General features: G+C 35.9%; 2 protein-coding genes across 2 annotated transcripts in view; both read right to left on the bottom strand.

Moving 5' to 3' along the window:
* Nucleotides 1–2,317, bottom strand: part of LOC144435455 (uncharacterized) — an 84,395-nt gene extending 82,078 nt beyond the window's left edge. The window contains exon 1 of the mRNA XM_078124049.1: nucleotides 2,181–2,317. Coding sequence (XP_077980175.1) covers nucleotides 2,181–2,256 — 76 coding nt within the window. The 5' untranslated portion in view covers nucleotides 2,257–2,317. The remainder of the gene's footprint in view (nucleotides 1–2,180) is intronic.
* Nucleotides 2,318–8,771: 6,454 nt separating this feature from the next.
* On the bottom strand, nucleotides 8,772–17,210 carry LOC144435894 (serine protease 33-like). Its single transcript, XM_078124534.1, has 9 exons — nucleotides 17,055–17,210; nucleotides 15,033–15,201; nucleotides 14,113–14,375; nucleotides 13,566–13,726; nucleotides 12,728–12,905; nucleotides 11,398–11,517; nucleotides 10,292–10,537; nucleotides 9,276–9,594; nucleotides 8,772–8,906 (listed from the first exon to the last, which is right to left on the bottom strand). The coding sequence occupies exons 1-9, from the start codon at nucleotides 17,122–17,124 to the stop codon at nucleotides 8,900–8,902; spliced, it is 1,533 nt and encodes a 510-aa protein (XP_077980660.1). The 5' UTR covers nucleotides 17,125–17,210; the 3' UTR covers nucleotides 8,772–8,899.
* Between the last annotated feature and the right edge of the window lie 518 nt (nucleotides 17,211–17,728).

Genomic DNA, 17,728 nt, shown 5'->3' on the forward strand with positions numbered 1-17,728 from the left:
AGTGAGAGTTGGTATGCACTCCATAATAATGAGATACAACTCATCATTTTCATGTACATGTATTCTATGTTTAAACACAAGTGAATGCAAACAGCAATGATCTGTTATATAGCCAAGTAGTTGACACCATTTCTCTCTAGAACAGAGTCTCCTTTGTGTCGATACCGACAAAAAAAACTGAATTGCATGCGATGTCTCCCCGTTCTTTTATGTCCGACAACATCGGAATGTCTCCTTCAAAAAGAAGCGATTGTTACCCAAATGTGCATAATAGTAATTTTCTTTAACTACCTGTAATTACGAGTTGTTCTTCCCTAGTTGAACACTTGAGGTCATCGCGATAAACATTCTTATATGTCAATAAAAAAAAGTCGGATAGTGACACCGCTAAAATCAGACGCAATAATGTGTCACAGATAATTTTTTATATCAAATTCTAACCCGTTTCAATCAATCAGTGCACGCAAAGTGAATTCTACTGACGATGATTTGATGAGACATTTTCCCATCTGTAGGAACATATGACTGAATAAATGTCATTTTGGTCTGACCACTTCTTAAGACGGTTTAAAGTACAGCTGTGCGTGCTTAAATTATACTGCTTGCTCTACTACGAGTCTTTGTTTAATACCCGCATATAAAGAGAAGCTATGTGAATGGGTGTGATCCCTTTTCTATTCACTCCTATCCTTTTCAAACGCTAGGGAGTGTTTAACCTACCGCCATCGGACTACTAAGACAAATAAGTTTCATTGTTCGATTTTTTTTATTTAAAAACGAAATGTTTCAGAATGTACATAAAATGTCACGGTCTGTGACACACAAGAATTCGACCAGGTATGGCCGATAAAGCGACTCCGACAGTTTTGAAATTTGAATACCCTTAGTAGGAAACGAGAGAACAAGGGGAAGAGAAGCATGGGAGTAGAGATCCGCCCGTCTCAGTTGAGGTGTACTGATTGATTCTTCATGATTACTTCATAGGCAATACACATGATTGAATTTCTACGCCTGTACGATAAATCACCAGTTATCTTACCTCACAAATAGAGTTCTGCTATTGCAGACTTTGATGGGGATTATTTTAGGCTGCGAAATCGGGAACTTTGTCTTTCATTTTGAAAGTAATCGCAAAGAGAAGTATCATTAATTACAAATTCAGGTTAGCGAGTAACGGATATTTAAATACCAAAACTGTTCAGAGATGGAAGAACTCACCTTATTAGTATTTATATTACAACTCCACTGAGGTGTCTTGTGCCTATGACATGATATACTCTATATATAGGTTTACAAATGTCTTTGTTATAGAACATGGGTGCTGTACCAAATTTTCTATAGAGCTTTATAGTTTCTTTGTACGGTACAGTCATAGACAGTGCAGAGCTGTCTTTGGCACGTACAGTGTGCCAATATGTGTCATGTATATATCTAGGCCGAACCCTACGTGTTTAGATCAATAAGTCTTCGTCCACTTTGAGTCCCCTAAGAAGTCTCTTTGGAGAGTATTGTACAAGAAGTGACAACCAGTGACCATCAAAGAATAGTTGAAACTTCAGCATACAATGGTATCGCACGCACACTTCTCTTATACTCGTTCTTTGATATAGTCTAATGTTTGGTTATTTTGTCGATTCTGTTGTATAATAATGTTCCAAGTCGTTCAGGTCTCGAATGAGAGAAGACCTTGATGTATGTCATGAAAAAATAAACGCAATTTGTCATTGTCAAACTACAGACATCAACTCAGCCTTAACATGTACTTCAATGCAAAGTATGTTTTGCCAGGGTGTAGAACAAAACATTTTCCCTCCAGCATGTACGCCCATATTCCGATTTCGCTATTTGTCAACACTATTCTACCGTGCAGACACCGTGGAACTACCGTGTGCTGACAGGCGTGAAGGTAGTTCTTGAATTTCGTATAGTGAGGGGGTATACGCTTACATAAAATCGACATTCAACAATTCCGCTATGCACGCCTTTCTAAATACCGATTTGGTATAACGGTCAACGTCAAATTTGTACCTGTGTGTTTAATAACCGTCAGTTTTGTTCACTTGTAGAGTCTAACCATGACATTATGAAAATATGACTGTTGTCTGTGTTTGGGTCATGAGGTTTTTAAACGCGCCATAAAACAGTTAACAGTTCACAAATATAAGAAAGTTGAAACTTACCTCCATCGGCGTTAATTTCAGAAGCAAAGGTGACTACTACAAGCAGAAGTGTTAAGGGCAACATCTTAGTGACCATTTTCACCTGATCGTCTCAATGAAAGTGTTACGATAAGTATTAAGGTGAGTCTCAACAATCGCGTACTAACTCAGGAGAAAGTGGCTGTTCTGTTGATTCGACCCACTCCCTTTGCAAGTAGGTGGGGCAAGTCTCCAGACGTATGCATAAGGTGGGATCATCAGGTGACTCACACTGTTAGCTAGCAATTTATCATAAATAGACAAATATTCATTTCGGTTGATAAAAAAAAATAAAACTAAGAAAAAATATATATGTTTGAATGGAAAATAATGTAACATTCATCTATTCACAGAAGTATACATAAAATGATTAATGATTTCATGATACTAGGAAAGTGGAATTAGAGGTAATTGATTAGCAACTGATCGAGACCAACCCCTTTAAAATTTAGCCAAAAGACAACAAGCTCTGGGAGATTACTTTTAGGCGTAAAATCATTATGTGGTTCCGATTACACTCAATTTTAGAAAAGGTGGGGTAGGTAGACTTCTTTGTTTTGATCTTTTTCCCCATGTGTGAGTGTCTAGTTCGGTTAGTTATGATTTCCATTGTTTTCCATATGGTCTCTGTGTTATTGGTTTCTTCTCATCAGATGTACAGCCATTACAGATCGGAAGAACAGTTTTATATTGTCTTTTCAAGCTGATGTAAATTTCCACATCCGCTATTCCTCGCGAGACTTCACAACTTTTATATTTCATGTATTTTTTCTCGAATACGTAAACAAAGTTTAGGGTCAGCTGTGAAAAACTAGGTGGGGCCAGGTATCCGGAACCAAACAAGTTTTAGGCCTTATAACCATAATTAGCCTATACACCGTGTAGAGTTAACAAGTAGTTATACAGAAATAAGATTCTGTGCCACAATGAATATCTGGAATACTATGGTTCATGTGTATTCCTCAATTTAACATAGTGTATATTTACTTAGTGTAGTTGTGGTATGTCTATTATCAGACCCGACTATATGTGGTCTGAGGTATTTTTAGTGTTGTGTACAGGTAACCTAGGTATTGAAATTTATCAAGTTGTTTCGGATATATATATATATATATATATATATATATATATATATATATATATATATATATATATATATATATATATATATATATATAGACAGACATAGAGACAGAGGGGAAGAGAGAGAGCTGAGAGGGAGGGAGAGATGTACATTTGTATGTATGTATGTATGTATGTATGTATGTATGTATGTACATGTATGTATGTATGTATGTATGTATGTTAAGCACAGGTACACATACTATCATAGATCATAATCATACATGCATGCAGACAGACAGACAGACGGAGTCAGAGAAAGACAGAGAGACAGGGAGACAGACAGACAGTCAGGCAGACAGGCAGGTAGGTAGAGACAGACGGGGATGGAAAAGACAACAGATAGGAAAGCGCCCATGTTCTCTCCGTGAATCCCTATAAAAGTTCTTGAATGTTCCGCCATGTTGAAATCCACCCCTCACAATTCATCGCCATGACAGAGAATTTAAAATTATGTAATTCAGTGCAAATATTATCAGACTGGTGCCAAAGAAAATAACTTAAAGTGCTTCACTATTTCTGTACGTATTTTCCGGTGGGTGCATAAACGCTACATTCACAAAACTTTGGTGACGTACTGTTTTGACTTAAAAGGTGAGATGAATGACCTTAACGTAGTCGAGAGCTTTTGTATAATGCTGTTTGAGCGACGATGCACAGGTATTCCTTTATATTTTGAGGGAACACACCTCAGTAGGGTTAGAGGGGTTCATATCACACTGAAAATACATTTTCCGGAGGTATTCAAATATTGCTAAGTGAATAGGTCCGCCTATTAAATTCTCCTGTATCAGACACCCACTTCGAATTCATCAAAGGATATCGGTTTCGTCTTTTGTCATCCATGTCACGTTTGTAATACGGTGGGTCATTTTGTATAGTCTACATAATTTTTCATGACTTTAGACTGGTTTACCTATTTCATTAGTTGTTTCATGAAGGATGTCAGTACGCATGTGCAGTGTTAGACGGGTGAAAGTTTGCTCCCACAGGTAAACATGAACAGTGCCGTTCCCTTTGTCTCATTCCCTTCGCTGTTTCACTTATGTGTACTCCCTGACGAGTTTGTTTCGTAAACACCGTCGCCCCTCCTGACCAGACAGAACAATCCCCTTGTAGTAGTTTAACCTATTCGATCCGAGGACATCATATCTTACATATAATGGAGCAAGTTGCATTGAAACTCTATAACAAGGACTTGTATTGTGTATTCAACCCTGGGTTAAATAACTTAGGATTTCAATTTACGAATTACACAGCGTGTGGCGGTACAGCATAATGAATGTTACATTGCTATACACCATGCATACAGCTAGGGAGTAACGTTGCTGATTTAGTATTGGCATCTTACGAGGCGTGACAGCAAACATCAAGAGAAGGGAAGTCAAATACGGGGAAAGTGAACACAAACAATACCCAATGCCATGTAGACTCCGACTCGACTGACCCAAAAGGCATTTGTGGCGTAGTTTATACTATAATAATACTGACTCCCACGGCAGCTTTCCGAGAGTAAAAAAAGTAAACATTCGTGCCTTTCTGTATGGAAACACCTTAGAATGTCGATATTAACGAGGTGGAACGTTTCTATCACGAGCATGTGTATTGACCCAAACCTTTTCAACAGTAAAAGTAGTGCTCTCAACTCCAAGACGGATGGCGATGAACAAAGTTTGCTGATAGGAAAGTTAAATATTCAAAAGTGTTTAAACTTGAATATGGCAACGATCTCATGATGGTACTGTAAATACACTCAAAGTCCTTAAAAGGCTGCAAAGGTCATAGAGAAAAAAACCCATGTATTTGCCATATGCTAAAACTTCCATTGCGCACTTCTAATTCCCGTATTCATCGATCGACAAAATATCCTGCAGGGATTGGAAACACTTGTTATCTATCTTACAAATGGATTCGTAAACCAAGAAGTGTGTGGCTTGCGACTTTTACATTGTCTGAACAAAACTAATGTATTATTAAAAGTAAAAGCCATCTAAATAACATTACGTAATTGTGTCTCGGAATGTGGTAGAATACAAATAATAAACACTTACACAAGACATAAAACAAACAAACTAACTTTGGTTGGTTAGTGCAGAGATCATTGGAATAGTATGCAAAGAAGTCAAAATAATATCGAAATTCAAATCTCGTTCTGCAGTGTCAAAAAATGAAATCTTATGTTACCGGTACCAGGCGTAAAGTCTCAATACATAGACATTGACCAAAATCAATCCATCCATCCATCCATTCCAGCCGCACGCGTCACATACATAGTAATATATATATATATGTATGTATATATATATATATATATATATATATATATATATATATGTTGAGGGTAGAAGAAAATCAAGTCGGGTTTTTCGTCTCTACAAGCCTGTTTCGTGAGTAAATCACTCGTCAGGAGATGTTGATGTACACGGACAAATCTTACCACTGACTTCCTATATATATATATATATATATATATATATATATATATATATATATATATATATATATATATATATATATATATATATATATATATATATATATATATATATATATATATATATATATATGGTAGTACTGGAACTCTTTCTTGGTTGTAACTCCAAGTTACAACCAAGAAAGAGTTCCAGTACTACCAAAACTATTGCGCTCTGCCACTGCGGTATAGAGCAATGTCTTAGCAGATTGATACTCACCAAGGTATATATTGAACACATATTGCCTGGCCATGAGGGCTATAGCACCCGTACACCCGAGGGACTGTGAGTTACCAGAATCACATGCTATTTCCCGAGGCTAAAGGCTATACGTTTTGCACATAGACATATAGATAGATAGCTAGATAGATAGATAGATAGATAGATAGATAGATAGATAGATAGATAGATAGATAGATAGATAGATAGATAGATAGATAGATAGATAGATAGATAGACAGACAGACAGATAGATAGATAGATAGATAGACAGATAGATAGATAGATAGATAGATAGATAGATAGATAGATAGATAGATAGATAGATAGATAGATAGATAGATAGATAGATAGATAGATAGATAATGCATGTACACAGGCAGGCAGGCATACATACATACATACATACATACATACATACATACATACATACATACATACATACATACATACATACATACATACATACATCAGCTGTCCACCACTTCGTCGTCTTTCTTGTAAATACGTTTTTTTTATTTCTTCTTGTATATTCAACTCATTATTTAGTTTTAGTATTAAATAAATACAGTTCATTAAAAAAGTTTATATGTAATATGGTGCATTTCATTTGTCTGAGAGTGCATGTAACATGTGTAAGTGTGATATGCAGCGTACGGTGTACGTTCATTCTGTATGAGTGCGACCTTTTGACCCCGCCCGGTCCCATATCTTGATGCAGATCGCATATCCGAACTGACCGCATATCCGAACTAAATGCATGTCCCCGTAAGTGTTCGGATAATCGACGTTTTACTGTACATACATACATACATACATACTGAGACAGACAGACAGACAGACAGACAGACAGACAGCGATTTAGGGGAGAACGGATGGAATGAATTTGACCATTCTGGTGTGTATCGAATGAGTGACAGACAGACATACAGAAGACCAACATACAGACAGACGGACAGACAGCACGACGTCTCTCGGTGAAAATTCAAACACTTACAAACATGTGTTATAACTAGTGTCCTATTTTTTTCCTATAGTATGCATACTAAGTGTGTCAAGCGATTTCTCGTCAAGTATACCAGATTCGTTAATAAATAAAATAGGGAGATACCTCAAAAACGTTCGCTAAACTAGTATTTGTACTTGCCGTGTTGTTTATATATTAGAATATGGAAATCTTTGCGACAGATATCTCGTTAAATTTAAAATTTACGTAAGTCAGAAATATGTGAAAACATGGAGGCTTTGTTCAGTTCAAGGCGTGGCGCTATTTCCTTCGTGTTTAGATACGACGTTTCAAAGGTATTTGTATTTAAGAATGTATGGTATTTGCAAAGTCTATTGTCGATTTAGTTCTTTGGACTTTAATTCAATTTGACCTTAGTTTACTCTATCGATGCTAAGACTGAAGTGAATGAATGGAAGTTTGAAGGTGAACAGAGCTAAAAATGACATTGTGTTTCCAAGGGCAATCTATTTATTAGTAAATCGATAGTTCATATGGGGTCCCAATTACAAGATGAAGACAAAGACATTTAGACTTTCTCAGAAGACAAAGTTGGTATGGTAGACTGCGATTTGTGTATAGTCAATGTAGATGTTGGAGATTAGTCTGTATTAACCTTAGGGGGTATAAACACATGATCAAAGAACTTCCCTCTATGTTTTCCTTAACTGACCTCAACTTCATGCCATTGTTGTTCATTTGAATAGACCAACTTCAGCAACTTAATTTGTATCTCCTGAAGTACCCGAGTCACCATTTAAAATGATTCATTTGGACCAAAGGACGTCTATTTTATTTATTTCTTACTATGACTGTGCCAACGCCAAGTTTAATTTTGTTACTGAACCACTTCATTAATCCCACATGTTACAAAAAACAACAACACACAACACAATACAATATTTGGTTCTTTTCATTTGAATTTACACGTTTATTTTGTACTTTGACCGATAACCATTGTAAAGAGGGTATTAACATTTCACATTTCATCCACTATAAGATTTGATTTCTACTTTAATTATATAAGAAACGTGTCATTATTAAAGAGAATATATTGTAGAAAATAAAACCAGAAAAATTATCTAAAGATATTAACATAATTCAAACTATTTTCAAATAAGTAATCAAATCTTAGACATAAGTAAATTACACCTGATTAATACATCAATTAAGAACGTAGAAATACCAAAAGTGAAAATATTAAAATGGAATTCCAAAATACTACAGCTTACCTAGCTATATTAACAGCCTTCCGATTTGTCAGGGCTAAAAATAAGGTTCTGAATATCTTTGGTTTTTTTTCTATACATTAGCTCATTTGGTTATTCACATTTTAAAGGAATAATAACACTTATACCTAAATACATTATCATTCACATGAAGACGGTCAGTCAATTGCTCTCCATGGTTTTTATGTATAATACATTTTTTTCAGAATTTTGTAAAAACTAACGTACCTCGACTCTCTGAGTACAGAAAGACATCTCGTTAACGTAGACAAACGTAGACAACCCTGGACAAAAGGGTTGTAACGCCCACGAAAGGCATAATATGGCAGACACCCCCCGGCCATGGCTATAAAAACGTATTTTTTAAAAAATAGATAATAACTGTAGGTGCACCGTTCGTGGTATTTTATATATACTCAACTATAAAATTTTTTAATTCATTAAAATGATGTCCAAACTGCCAATCCTTTCAGCAACTTTACGATATTATGATCTGCGTAGCATTATAAATACCTACTATTAAGGTATCGTGTGTCATGAGTTAAAATCACCATAATCAGCACATGACTATCAACAATCGGTTAACCAATGTAAGGTAGCCTAGACAATTGTTATCAACCATTCAATATAACCCGTACAGATAACAACTCCTTATAACCTGCAATTAAAAAATAACGGTTTTCATTAGAATATTCTGACAGTGGATCGTCTTCATCACACGTACGCGTGATACAAGAAAGGGGTAGGGAATGAAGAGGGGTGGCTACATATATTCGTATGTCTTGCCGGTCGTAAGGAACTGGACAAAAATTACAGAGGTACGTGGGGGGGGGGGGGTGTACTACTGCTGCTGCTGTGTTAATAAATTTTTTTAATTTTCCGGTCTAAAACAATGCAAAGAGCATGGAGAATCTTGTTAAATTAAAAGAGAAATTCAAACCAGTCTTGCTTGAAAAAAAGTGGAATACATGTTATTGATGAATGTTACTGAAGAAAATATGCGATATCGAATCGAAAGTGAACGTACCCCTCAAAAGTAGCGATAAACCCACTTAGCTCTGGTCGTTGAGATTCCCATCTCACGACAACCTGGTTTCCAATCGCTGTGTAAGTACCCGGCAGCTCGTCAATGCAGTAGTTGCTTTCATTTAGAATGATGTTGGCTTTACAGGTGCAAGGGCTATCAGGATGAACCAGTACGTGGTCAAAGGTAATCTTTACTTTGGTACCTGGCAGTGTTTGTACGGTTATCTCACAACTACGAACTGTTGATTCGTCAATGAAGTACCTTGGAGCTGAAAACCTTGGTAAATCGAAGTAATTTGTTTCCACCGTAGCACCACAGTCTGTAAGATATATCGGTTATATAAGTCTAGGATTCAATCATTATTAAGTTGTTATTTTGCTAATGCTGCCTGTCTGTCTGTCTGTCTGTCTGTCTGTCTGTCTGTCTGTCTGTCTGTCTGTCTGTCTGTCTGTCTGTCTGTCTGTCTGTCTGTCTGTCTGTCTGTCTGTCCGTCCGTCCGTCCGTCCGTCCGTCCGTCCGTCCGTCCGTCCGTCCGTCCGTCCGTCCGTCCGTCCGTCCGTCTGTCTGTCTGTCTGTCTGTCTGTCTGTCTGTCTGTCTGTCTGTCTGATGTTGCTGATGTTAATTGGGGCGGTTATATAATCCAAATATGGTATATTTGTCAGCTCAAGATGGTACTTGTACACTGTTTGCGTCACTATAGCAGTTGGGGTTCACTGATTGGATGAACAACTTTTTTGCTGATTGGGGGACTTTGACCAGACGTGGTTTCTTTAGCGATCATGTTGGCATCCAGACTACATGTAGTGTTGCTGAGAATCTTATCTACAGTTCCATCTCACTTCAATGGATTTAACATTTTATGGACATGTAGGAGCAATATTTGATTAAAATAACGCGATCAATAGCCAGTCTTGTTTTATTTTACGTCCTTACAAAAGACATATTCTGTTTACACCTGACTGGTTAAATAGTACAGGCAGGGGTGAGTACGAGTAGAGTACGCTAACATCCTTACCGGGGAATCTATCAATCGTGAAGAAAACGGTGTCCGCTGTTTGCGTAAGCGAGACAGGTTGATAGTCTTCCATTCGTAATCGACATGTTGACGTTGTGGCATCATAGTCGAATTGATTACAAAGATAATCTAGCGAGAACAGACACATCTCAGCACAGTCATCGACGGTAGCGGTCGTAATAACATCACCAGGCGTGTCGTCGAAAGATGTATCGTACTTAGGATCGAAGAATTTGACATGTGGACCTAATGGAGATCAACAGAAATCAGTGAATTTACTGTGTGTACCAAACTACCAAACAAACGTTCAAACAGTAGAGTACTCGACAAATATGATTGTAACACATAAAATAAAATATATAAATAACAGATTATAGCATAAAATTAACTAACTATAACATAAAATTACCTCACTATAACATAGAAATAACGAAGTAAAATACAAAAATAACTGAGTATAACAGTATATGACTTTAATATAAAAATGACTGTCTATAACGTGAAAGTAACTGATTGAAATGAAAATAACTCGTTATAACTTGAAAATACCTTATTATAATGTGAAATAACTTAATATAATATGAAAATGATATTATAATAAGCTCATTATAATGAAAATAACTAATTATAACATGAACATATATCTGATTATAATGAAAAAACTTATTATAATGTGAAATAACTGAGTATGATAAAAATAACTGATTGTATGTGAAATAACTGAATATAACATCAAGATAATAGATTATAACATAAGGATAACTGATTAAATTATAATAATGGATTGGATCCTAGTGTGCTCATAATCACACAAGCCGATGCTACGATGATGTTATCTATTTTTTTTTACACTTTCTGACCGTGACGACATTCTACTGAGTATCTGATAATTTTGCCCTGTCACCCCTGTGCAGTGTTAACAAAGCACGGGATATATAATATAGTAATAATATTGCACATCCCATTAACGGCTTTACTTCTATAAAAAATACATATCCAGGATGTACAATGATTTATGTATATATTCATCTCTTGAGTCGTGAATTTTTTGAACTCGTCGGTAAAAGGTCATTATTATAATTATATTAGAGAAGATAAATGATTACCGCAATATTGCTCATCATGGCCTCCTGGACAATCGTCCCATTGATCGCATCTGTAAGTATGTGGAATACAGTATCCGCTTTGGCATGGAAATTCATCGTCGAGTTTGCAATCAAAATCTCCTGTAGTCAGCAAGAGATTATCAAAGTTGTTATCACTCCACACTCTTTTTCAAAGCGCTACTTTTCAACATAAGATTCCCCCAAATGAGACAGTAGGAAACCGACGTTTTGTCAATGTTCAAAGAATGCATAAATAAAAACGTTTCCCAGCACAATCCTCTTCATAGGAGAGTAAAAACGACCAATCTTAAATTTATAGTAATAAACATCAACATTTTCTCAGATAAGTGTTAAAACGCTACTGCTTGACTTTTAAGGATGAAATGTAGGTTCAAATGGCTATAGTAAAAAGTGTATTGGCAAATATGTGGGATAAAACAAGTGTGTCATGACCGGCGAAATTATTATTTAAAAATGTCATATTATAATTTGTAATCAACGTTTCGTAAACCCGCGAAAACCTAAGACATCATGCCTATCAAACAGCAAAATCACCCGACTGATAACTGTGGGGCAGAAATCCATATTTATCCGTACAAATCGCTGATGGGTATGAACAGACAAAGAGAACGGGAACAGACTTGGACATGCGAAATGAATAAATGACGGAGATATGAAATGAATAAATGACAGAGATATGAAATGAATAAATGACAGAGATATGAAATGAATAAATGGCAGAGATATGGAATGAATAAATGACGAAGATATGAAATGAATAAATGTTGGAGATATGAAATAAATGACGGAGATATGCAATGAATAAATGACGGAGATATGAAATGAATAAATGACGGAGATATGAAATGAATAAATGAAGGAGATATGAAATGAATAAATGACAGAGATATGAAATGAATAAATGAAGGAGATATGAAATGAATAAATGACAGAGATATGAAATGAATAAACGACAGAGATATGAAATGACGGACATATGAAATGAATAAATGACGGCAATATGAAATGAATAAATGACGGAGATATGAAATGAATAAATGTTGGAGATATGAAATGAATAAATGACAGCGATATGAAATGACGGAGATATGAAATGAATAAATGACATATATGAAATGAATAAATGAATAAAATGAAGGAGATATGAAATGAATAAATGACGGAAATATGAAATGAATAAACGACGGAGATATGAAATGAATAAATGATGAAATGAAAGAGGAATTTAATAAAATGACTGACACATTTGTATATAAAGGACCAATACAGCCTTAATTGGAAATATTTCAGATAAATGACAACAACGTACTTGAATCTGGGTCTATTCCACTAACTGCGTTCATGATAAAGCCATCGTACATATCGGATGTTTTGGCGAAGACTATTGGAATACCTTGTACCCCACATCCAGCTCCGAAGGAGACGAGTCCGACTGCTGCCCAAGTACCATCACCTTGGTCACAGCTTAGAGGTGACCCGCCATCTCCCTGTAATCACAAATAAGGATTAGCCTAAGTGGTCACATTTACAGGTGTAGCTAGATTGCAAAACGTTTAGCAGTCACAGGTGGACATTTTGTCGGGCAACTTCCGTTAAAGATGTTGTCAACTGTTTCTATTCTTACAGTAATTGAACGGTCGTGAAATTGTTTGAGAGAACTTGGGAAGGTGGCTGATCGAAAAATGACTAAATATCTCCCCCCCCCCACCTCTCTGCACCGTAAATGCTACTTGGGTCCTTAGTCTTATTTTTTTGACGATAGGAAATTCTTAAATGTTGTTATCCGAGATTCAAATCTGTCGACAGTAATACATTGATGAATATGTTATTGGCAGTAGTAATGTGTATTGTAATACTGATTAACAAACTTCGATTTGTACAAAGAAATAGCAAAATTGAATGTTATGAATGCATTACTTGAAGTGTTTCCATCCTGTGATTTATGGCAAGTTCCAACAGTCAGTTCTGTTATTCACACCTCATATTATAGAATGGTGGGCGGTGGCCGTACTTTTTAGATTCAAATACAAATTACCAAAATAAATAACTATGTTTTACAAAACCCCCCCCCCCTCCTTTCCCATCGCAACATTCACCATACCCTTCCAGTTAAAAGTCACAAAATCCTGACAGAAAACTTAACTCACCAGGCAGGGTCCTTTATTTGCAGGTAGACCAAGATACCCGGCACATGTCTGCGAATTACCTAATATCACATCATTGACCACAAGCTCATAGATATTGTTGCAATCAGCCAGTGTCAACAGGTGAAATTCAATTTCGTGCATCTTTGGTGGTAATGTGTTAGCTGTAAATGGGAATGGTTGTGTTTTTGTAACATTGTGTTTTATATTATAGTAGGAGTTATCAAAGCCAATATTTATTTACTTAAATTATCTAAAATTATATTTTTGATATGATTTAATATCCGAAGAAAGAGGAAAATAGTGAATGAGAGAGAGAGACAAACAGAGAGATGAATATGTATGTATTGTATGTATTGTATGTATGTATGCATGTATGTATGTATGTATGTATGTATGTATGTATGTATGTATGTATGTATGTGTGTGTGTATGTATGTATGTATGTGTGTGTGTGTGTGTGTGTGTGTGTGTGTGTGTGTGTGTGTGTGTGTGTGTTTGTATGTATGTAGATCTCTCAATATCAGTATGCGCATAGTTGGATATTTACCATTAAGGTCGAAAACTCCAAAACCGGTTAGATGACAGTCAGTGTAAACACTGTAGTCTGTTCCTTCTTCAGGTATACATGCTGGTCGTAGTTCATCGGTTATCGTGACAGGTGATGTCAGTTTCAAAATAATACCGTCATGTTCTCGAGTATTAGCGTTGTATGATGGATGTAGAAAGAATGCCGTGACGTCGAAGGTTTGTTCGTGCGTTGTTCCTTTGTTAAATTGCGCCTTGTAACGACTAGGTTCGTTCACAAAGACTCTGTCAAAAAGAATAAAGGAAAGGAGTAATATCTAAAGGATTACAACTTTCTAGGACAGCGTTCTCTCAAATATTGATGAGCGACTACACGTGCGTGATATCAATCATCTGTCTGTTTAATTTCTGACAGTCTTTACATCCGTAATGTAATGTAATGTAATGTAATGTAATGTAATGTAATGTAATGTAATGTAATGTAATGTAATGTAATGTAACGTAATGTAATGTAATGTAATGTGTCCCATAAAGGTCGTTCTTGTAAGCTTTAAATTTCAAATAATTTGGCAAATACATTGATGATAACAACGTACACATGTCTTAAAATGCTTAACTTTTGAGAAGTATGCATGACTAATGCTTGGTTTAGTACTTAGGTAATATGCAAGTTTCAAATTTCAAATAATTTGGAACAAACGTATACATCGATGTACGTGTCTTATTGGAGATAACATTTAACAGGTTTCTGTCAAGTCACTTGATAAGGTTCAGCAAACGTTAGTAAGCTATTTGTCTAGGAAGAGAGTGCAATAATCTAGCAAAGTGAATGTTACTGACAATTTTGCCTAGTTGGCATTCATCGTTTTTCTCCTTTAATTTCTCTGCTGATTTTCACATATCGCATACTGGTACGGTGAGAAACTAAATGTTGATACTTACACACACTGAGCAGCTGTTAAAACATGCTGGTCAGAAATTAACGTAAGCCCACAGTAGTGGGTATTATCCACCAACAAAGCCCCTGACCAGGGCCACTTTGTCGCCTGGGGGACTTCAGAACCTCCGATAACTCGTTTTTTCATATAACCCGGTCTCGTTCCGCATTGTCCTGGAATTATATCGTCATTGAATAAGTATATAAGGCCCAAATTATTGTTCCCATACTATACGTCTGCCCTATCTAGTTTATAGCGGACCTTACAGCCGCACTAGCTGCAACTGAAACGTTTAAAAAACAAACAAAACTGATTTATTAAATGTAATGACTTACGTATACTATCGTGCATCCTGAACCCTATTGAATCGCATGTGGGGAAAAAAAATAATTGTGTAGCCGTGTGCCTAATCTGGTGCAGTATATTAAATGAAATTCATTTTGGGTCTATACCCAAAAATCAACGACAACAACGTGTGGTTCCGATTACATTCAATTTTAGAATAGGTGGGGGTAGGTAGGTTTTTAATTTTATTTTTTTAATTTTTTTTTCATATGTGAGTGTCTAGTTCAGGTAGTTATGTTTTTCTGTTGTTTTCCATATGGTCTCTGTGTTATTGGTTTCTTCTCATCAGATGCACAGCCATTATAGATTGGAAGAACAGTTTTATGTTGTCTTTTTCAGTTGATGCCAGTTTCTGCATCCACTATTTCATAATTTTCGCGATTTTCTTATTTTTTTTCTCGAAAATGTAAAAATAGGTTTAGGGTCGCCAGTGAAAAACTAGGTGGGGTCGGGTAACTGGAACCAAACAAGTTTTTTTTTTAATTTGGCCTTATGGATAAAATCGACGTCTAATTAACATATGCACACTTAGTCTAATTATTGGTATTTCAACAATTTCCGGTGAATATATTGTTGGTTGTCAACACCCCAACCAATACTCCAGATATCAGCTAATACAGCTCAAAATCTTTGGGACATCTTTTGACTCTAGTAATAGAGAACAGTCCCAAGCATAAAGGAGGAAGAAATTGGGATGGAGATTTTTGAATTACTAAGCATGGCTAAGACTTTAAAAGTTACCTGTCTGACATTTCAGGCAGTAAAAAACTGAATGTAATGATAGAAGTATATTAGCTTTAGAGAAATATAACCACAAATCAATCCTAAAAAAATTTGAATACATTAGTCCATTTGGAGCGAAATGACGTGACGTGTAATTTCATATATACGCATATTGTGTACACGCTACAACTTCCTCGCTGTCGACCGTACAGTGCAGTAAGGGGCGAGATCAAAAGTTCAATGTAGGATAAAAAATAAATTCTTTTATTTTAGTTAGGCCTCAGACCTCAAATCAGTATTGTAGTATGTAGTGCTATGAATACAAAGCCAATATGTATGAGGAAAATATTCCTTTTGTTGACATTTTATTTAGTGCCATATATAGCGAAAATTCTTCTATTTCTCAATTTGAGGTCATTTTTGAGAAATGTTTTAAAATTAAAAACGTTTTTGTAGGATGAGAGCTAAAATCGCAGGACCCCCCCCCCCCCAAAAAAAAAAAAAAAAAAAAAAAAGTAAAGGGATTTAGTTTTTTATACGTTGAACTACTGATTTCGGCCCTAATGGTAATGCACAGCCCATTTCATATCAATGTTCGCTGCCTCCTGATTCAAATAGACACCGAGAAATCTGTAAGAAACTGCTCGTACCACACTTTATGATAGCAAGATTGAATGAATAGAGTTTCTTGCTACATTTCGTTAAAATGAAATGAACTATTAAACACATGGAGATATCCAATGCAGACATCAACAAAACATTGGCGCCCGCGTGTCTGTGTCGAGTTGCAGTATGTTTCAGCAGTTTATTTCATTTTAGATAAAATGTAGCAAGAAATTGCAATCTTGTTATTTCAAAAGTGTAGTTTCTTATTGATTTTGCACCTGGTTGTGTCTGACAGCCAGTGAACACTAACATGAAACGGGCGGTAAGTAATGAATACTAAAAATGGTCTTACCTTGCGTGTTGCTAGGACATAGTGACATGAACAAGAAACACGACACACATACCAAAACACTTCTCGTCATCCTGGAAAGTCAAAACGACAAAATTACGGACAAGGAAATCCAGTCTAGTCAGCAGTACATGACAGTCTAGTAGTCATGTGTGCAAGAGTATTAAGTGATGTGTCAAATGAGAAATAATGTTATTATATGAAATAGTAACAAGGCAACAGAACCAATCATCAAACGAATATCCCAGCGTTGCCATGCGCAGTACATCGATATAAATTCATAGGAAGGGTTCGTGAGCGCTGACATTAATCTATGGACAGTTTTGTCATAGAACGGAAATTGTGGCAATGAAATTTGACGAAGCATGAGGCGTTCTATTTGATAACTGAAGATAAATGTAATTCCAGATTGCAATCTTTTATGAACTTGATGATGTGTAAGTTTCATAAAAATAAATCAATGTCATAATGAGAATTTTCGAAATACCCTGATAGTATTTAGGCGTTTCTATTAAATGTTTCCAAATATGCAGGTACATTTATCCACGTCTGGAGGTTGATGAAGCAGCCTCGATAGGGTTGAGATTCTGCAATGTTTAGGCTTTTCAGTTTTTTTTTATTTAAATTGTTTTGTTACTTTATTGTATGTGACAACATTATTTAAAGTGGCCTTATTT

This window comes from Glandiceps talaboti, chromosome 5 (genome assembly GCF_964340395.1).
Source record: "Glandiceps talaboti chromosome 5, keGlaTala1.1, whole genome shotgun sequence".
NCBI classification, from domain to species: Eukaryota; Metazoa; Hemichordata; class Enteropneusta; family Spengelidae; genus Glandiceps; species Glandiceps talaboti.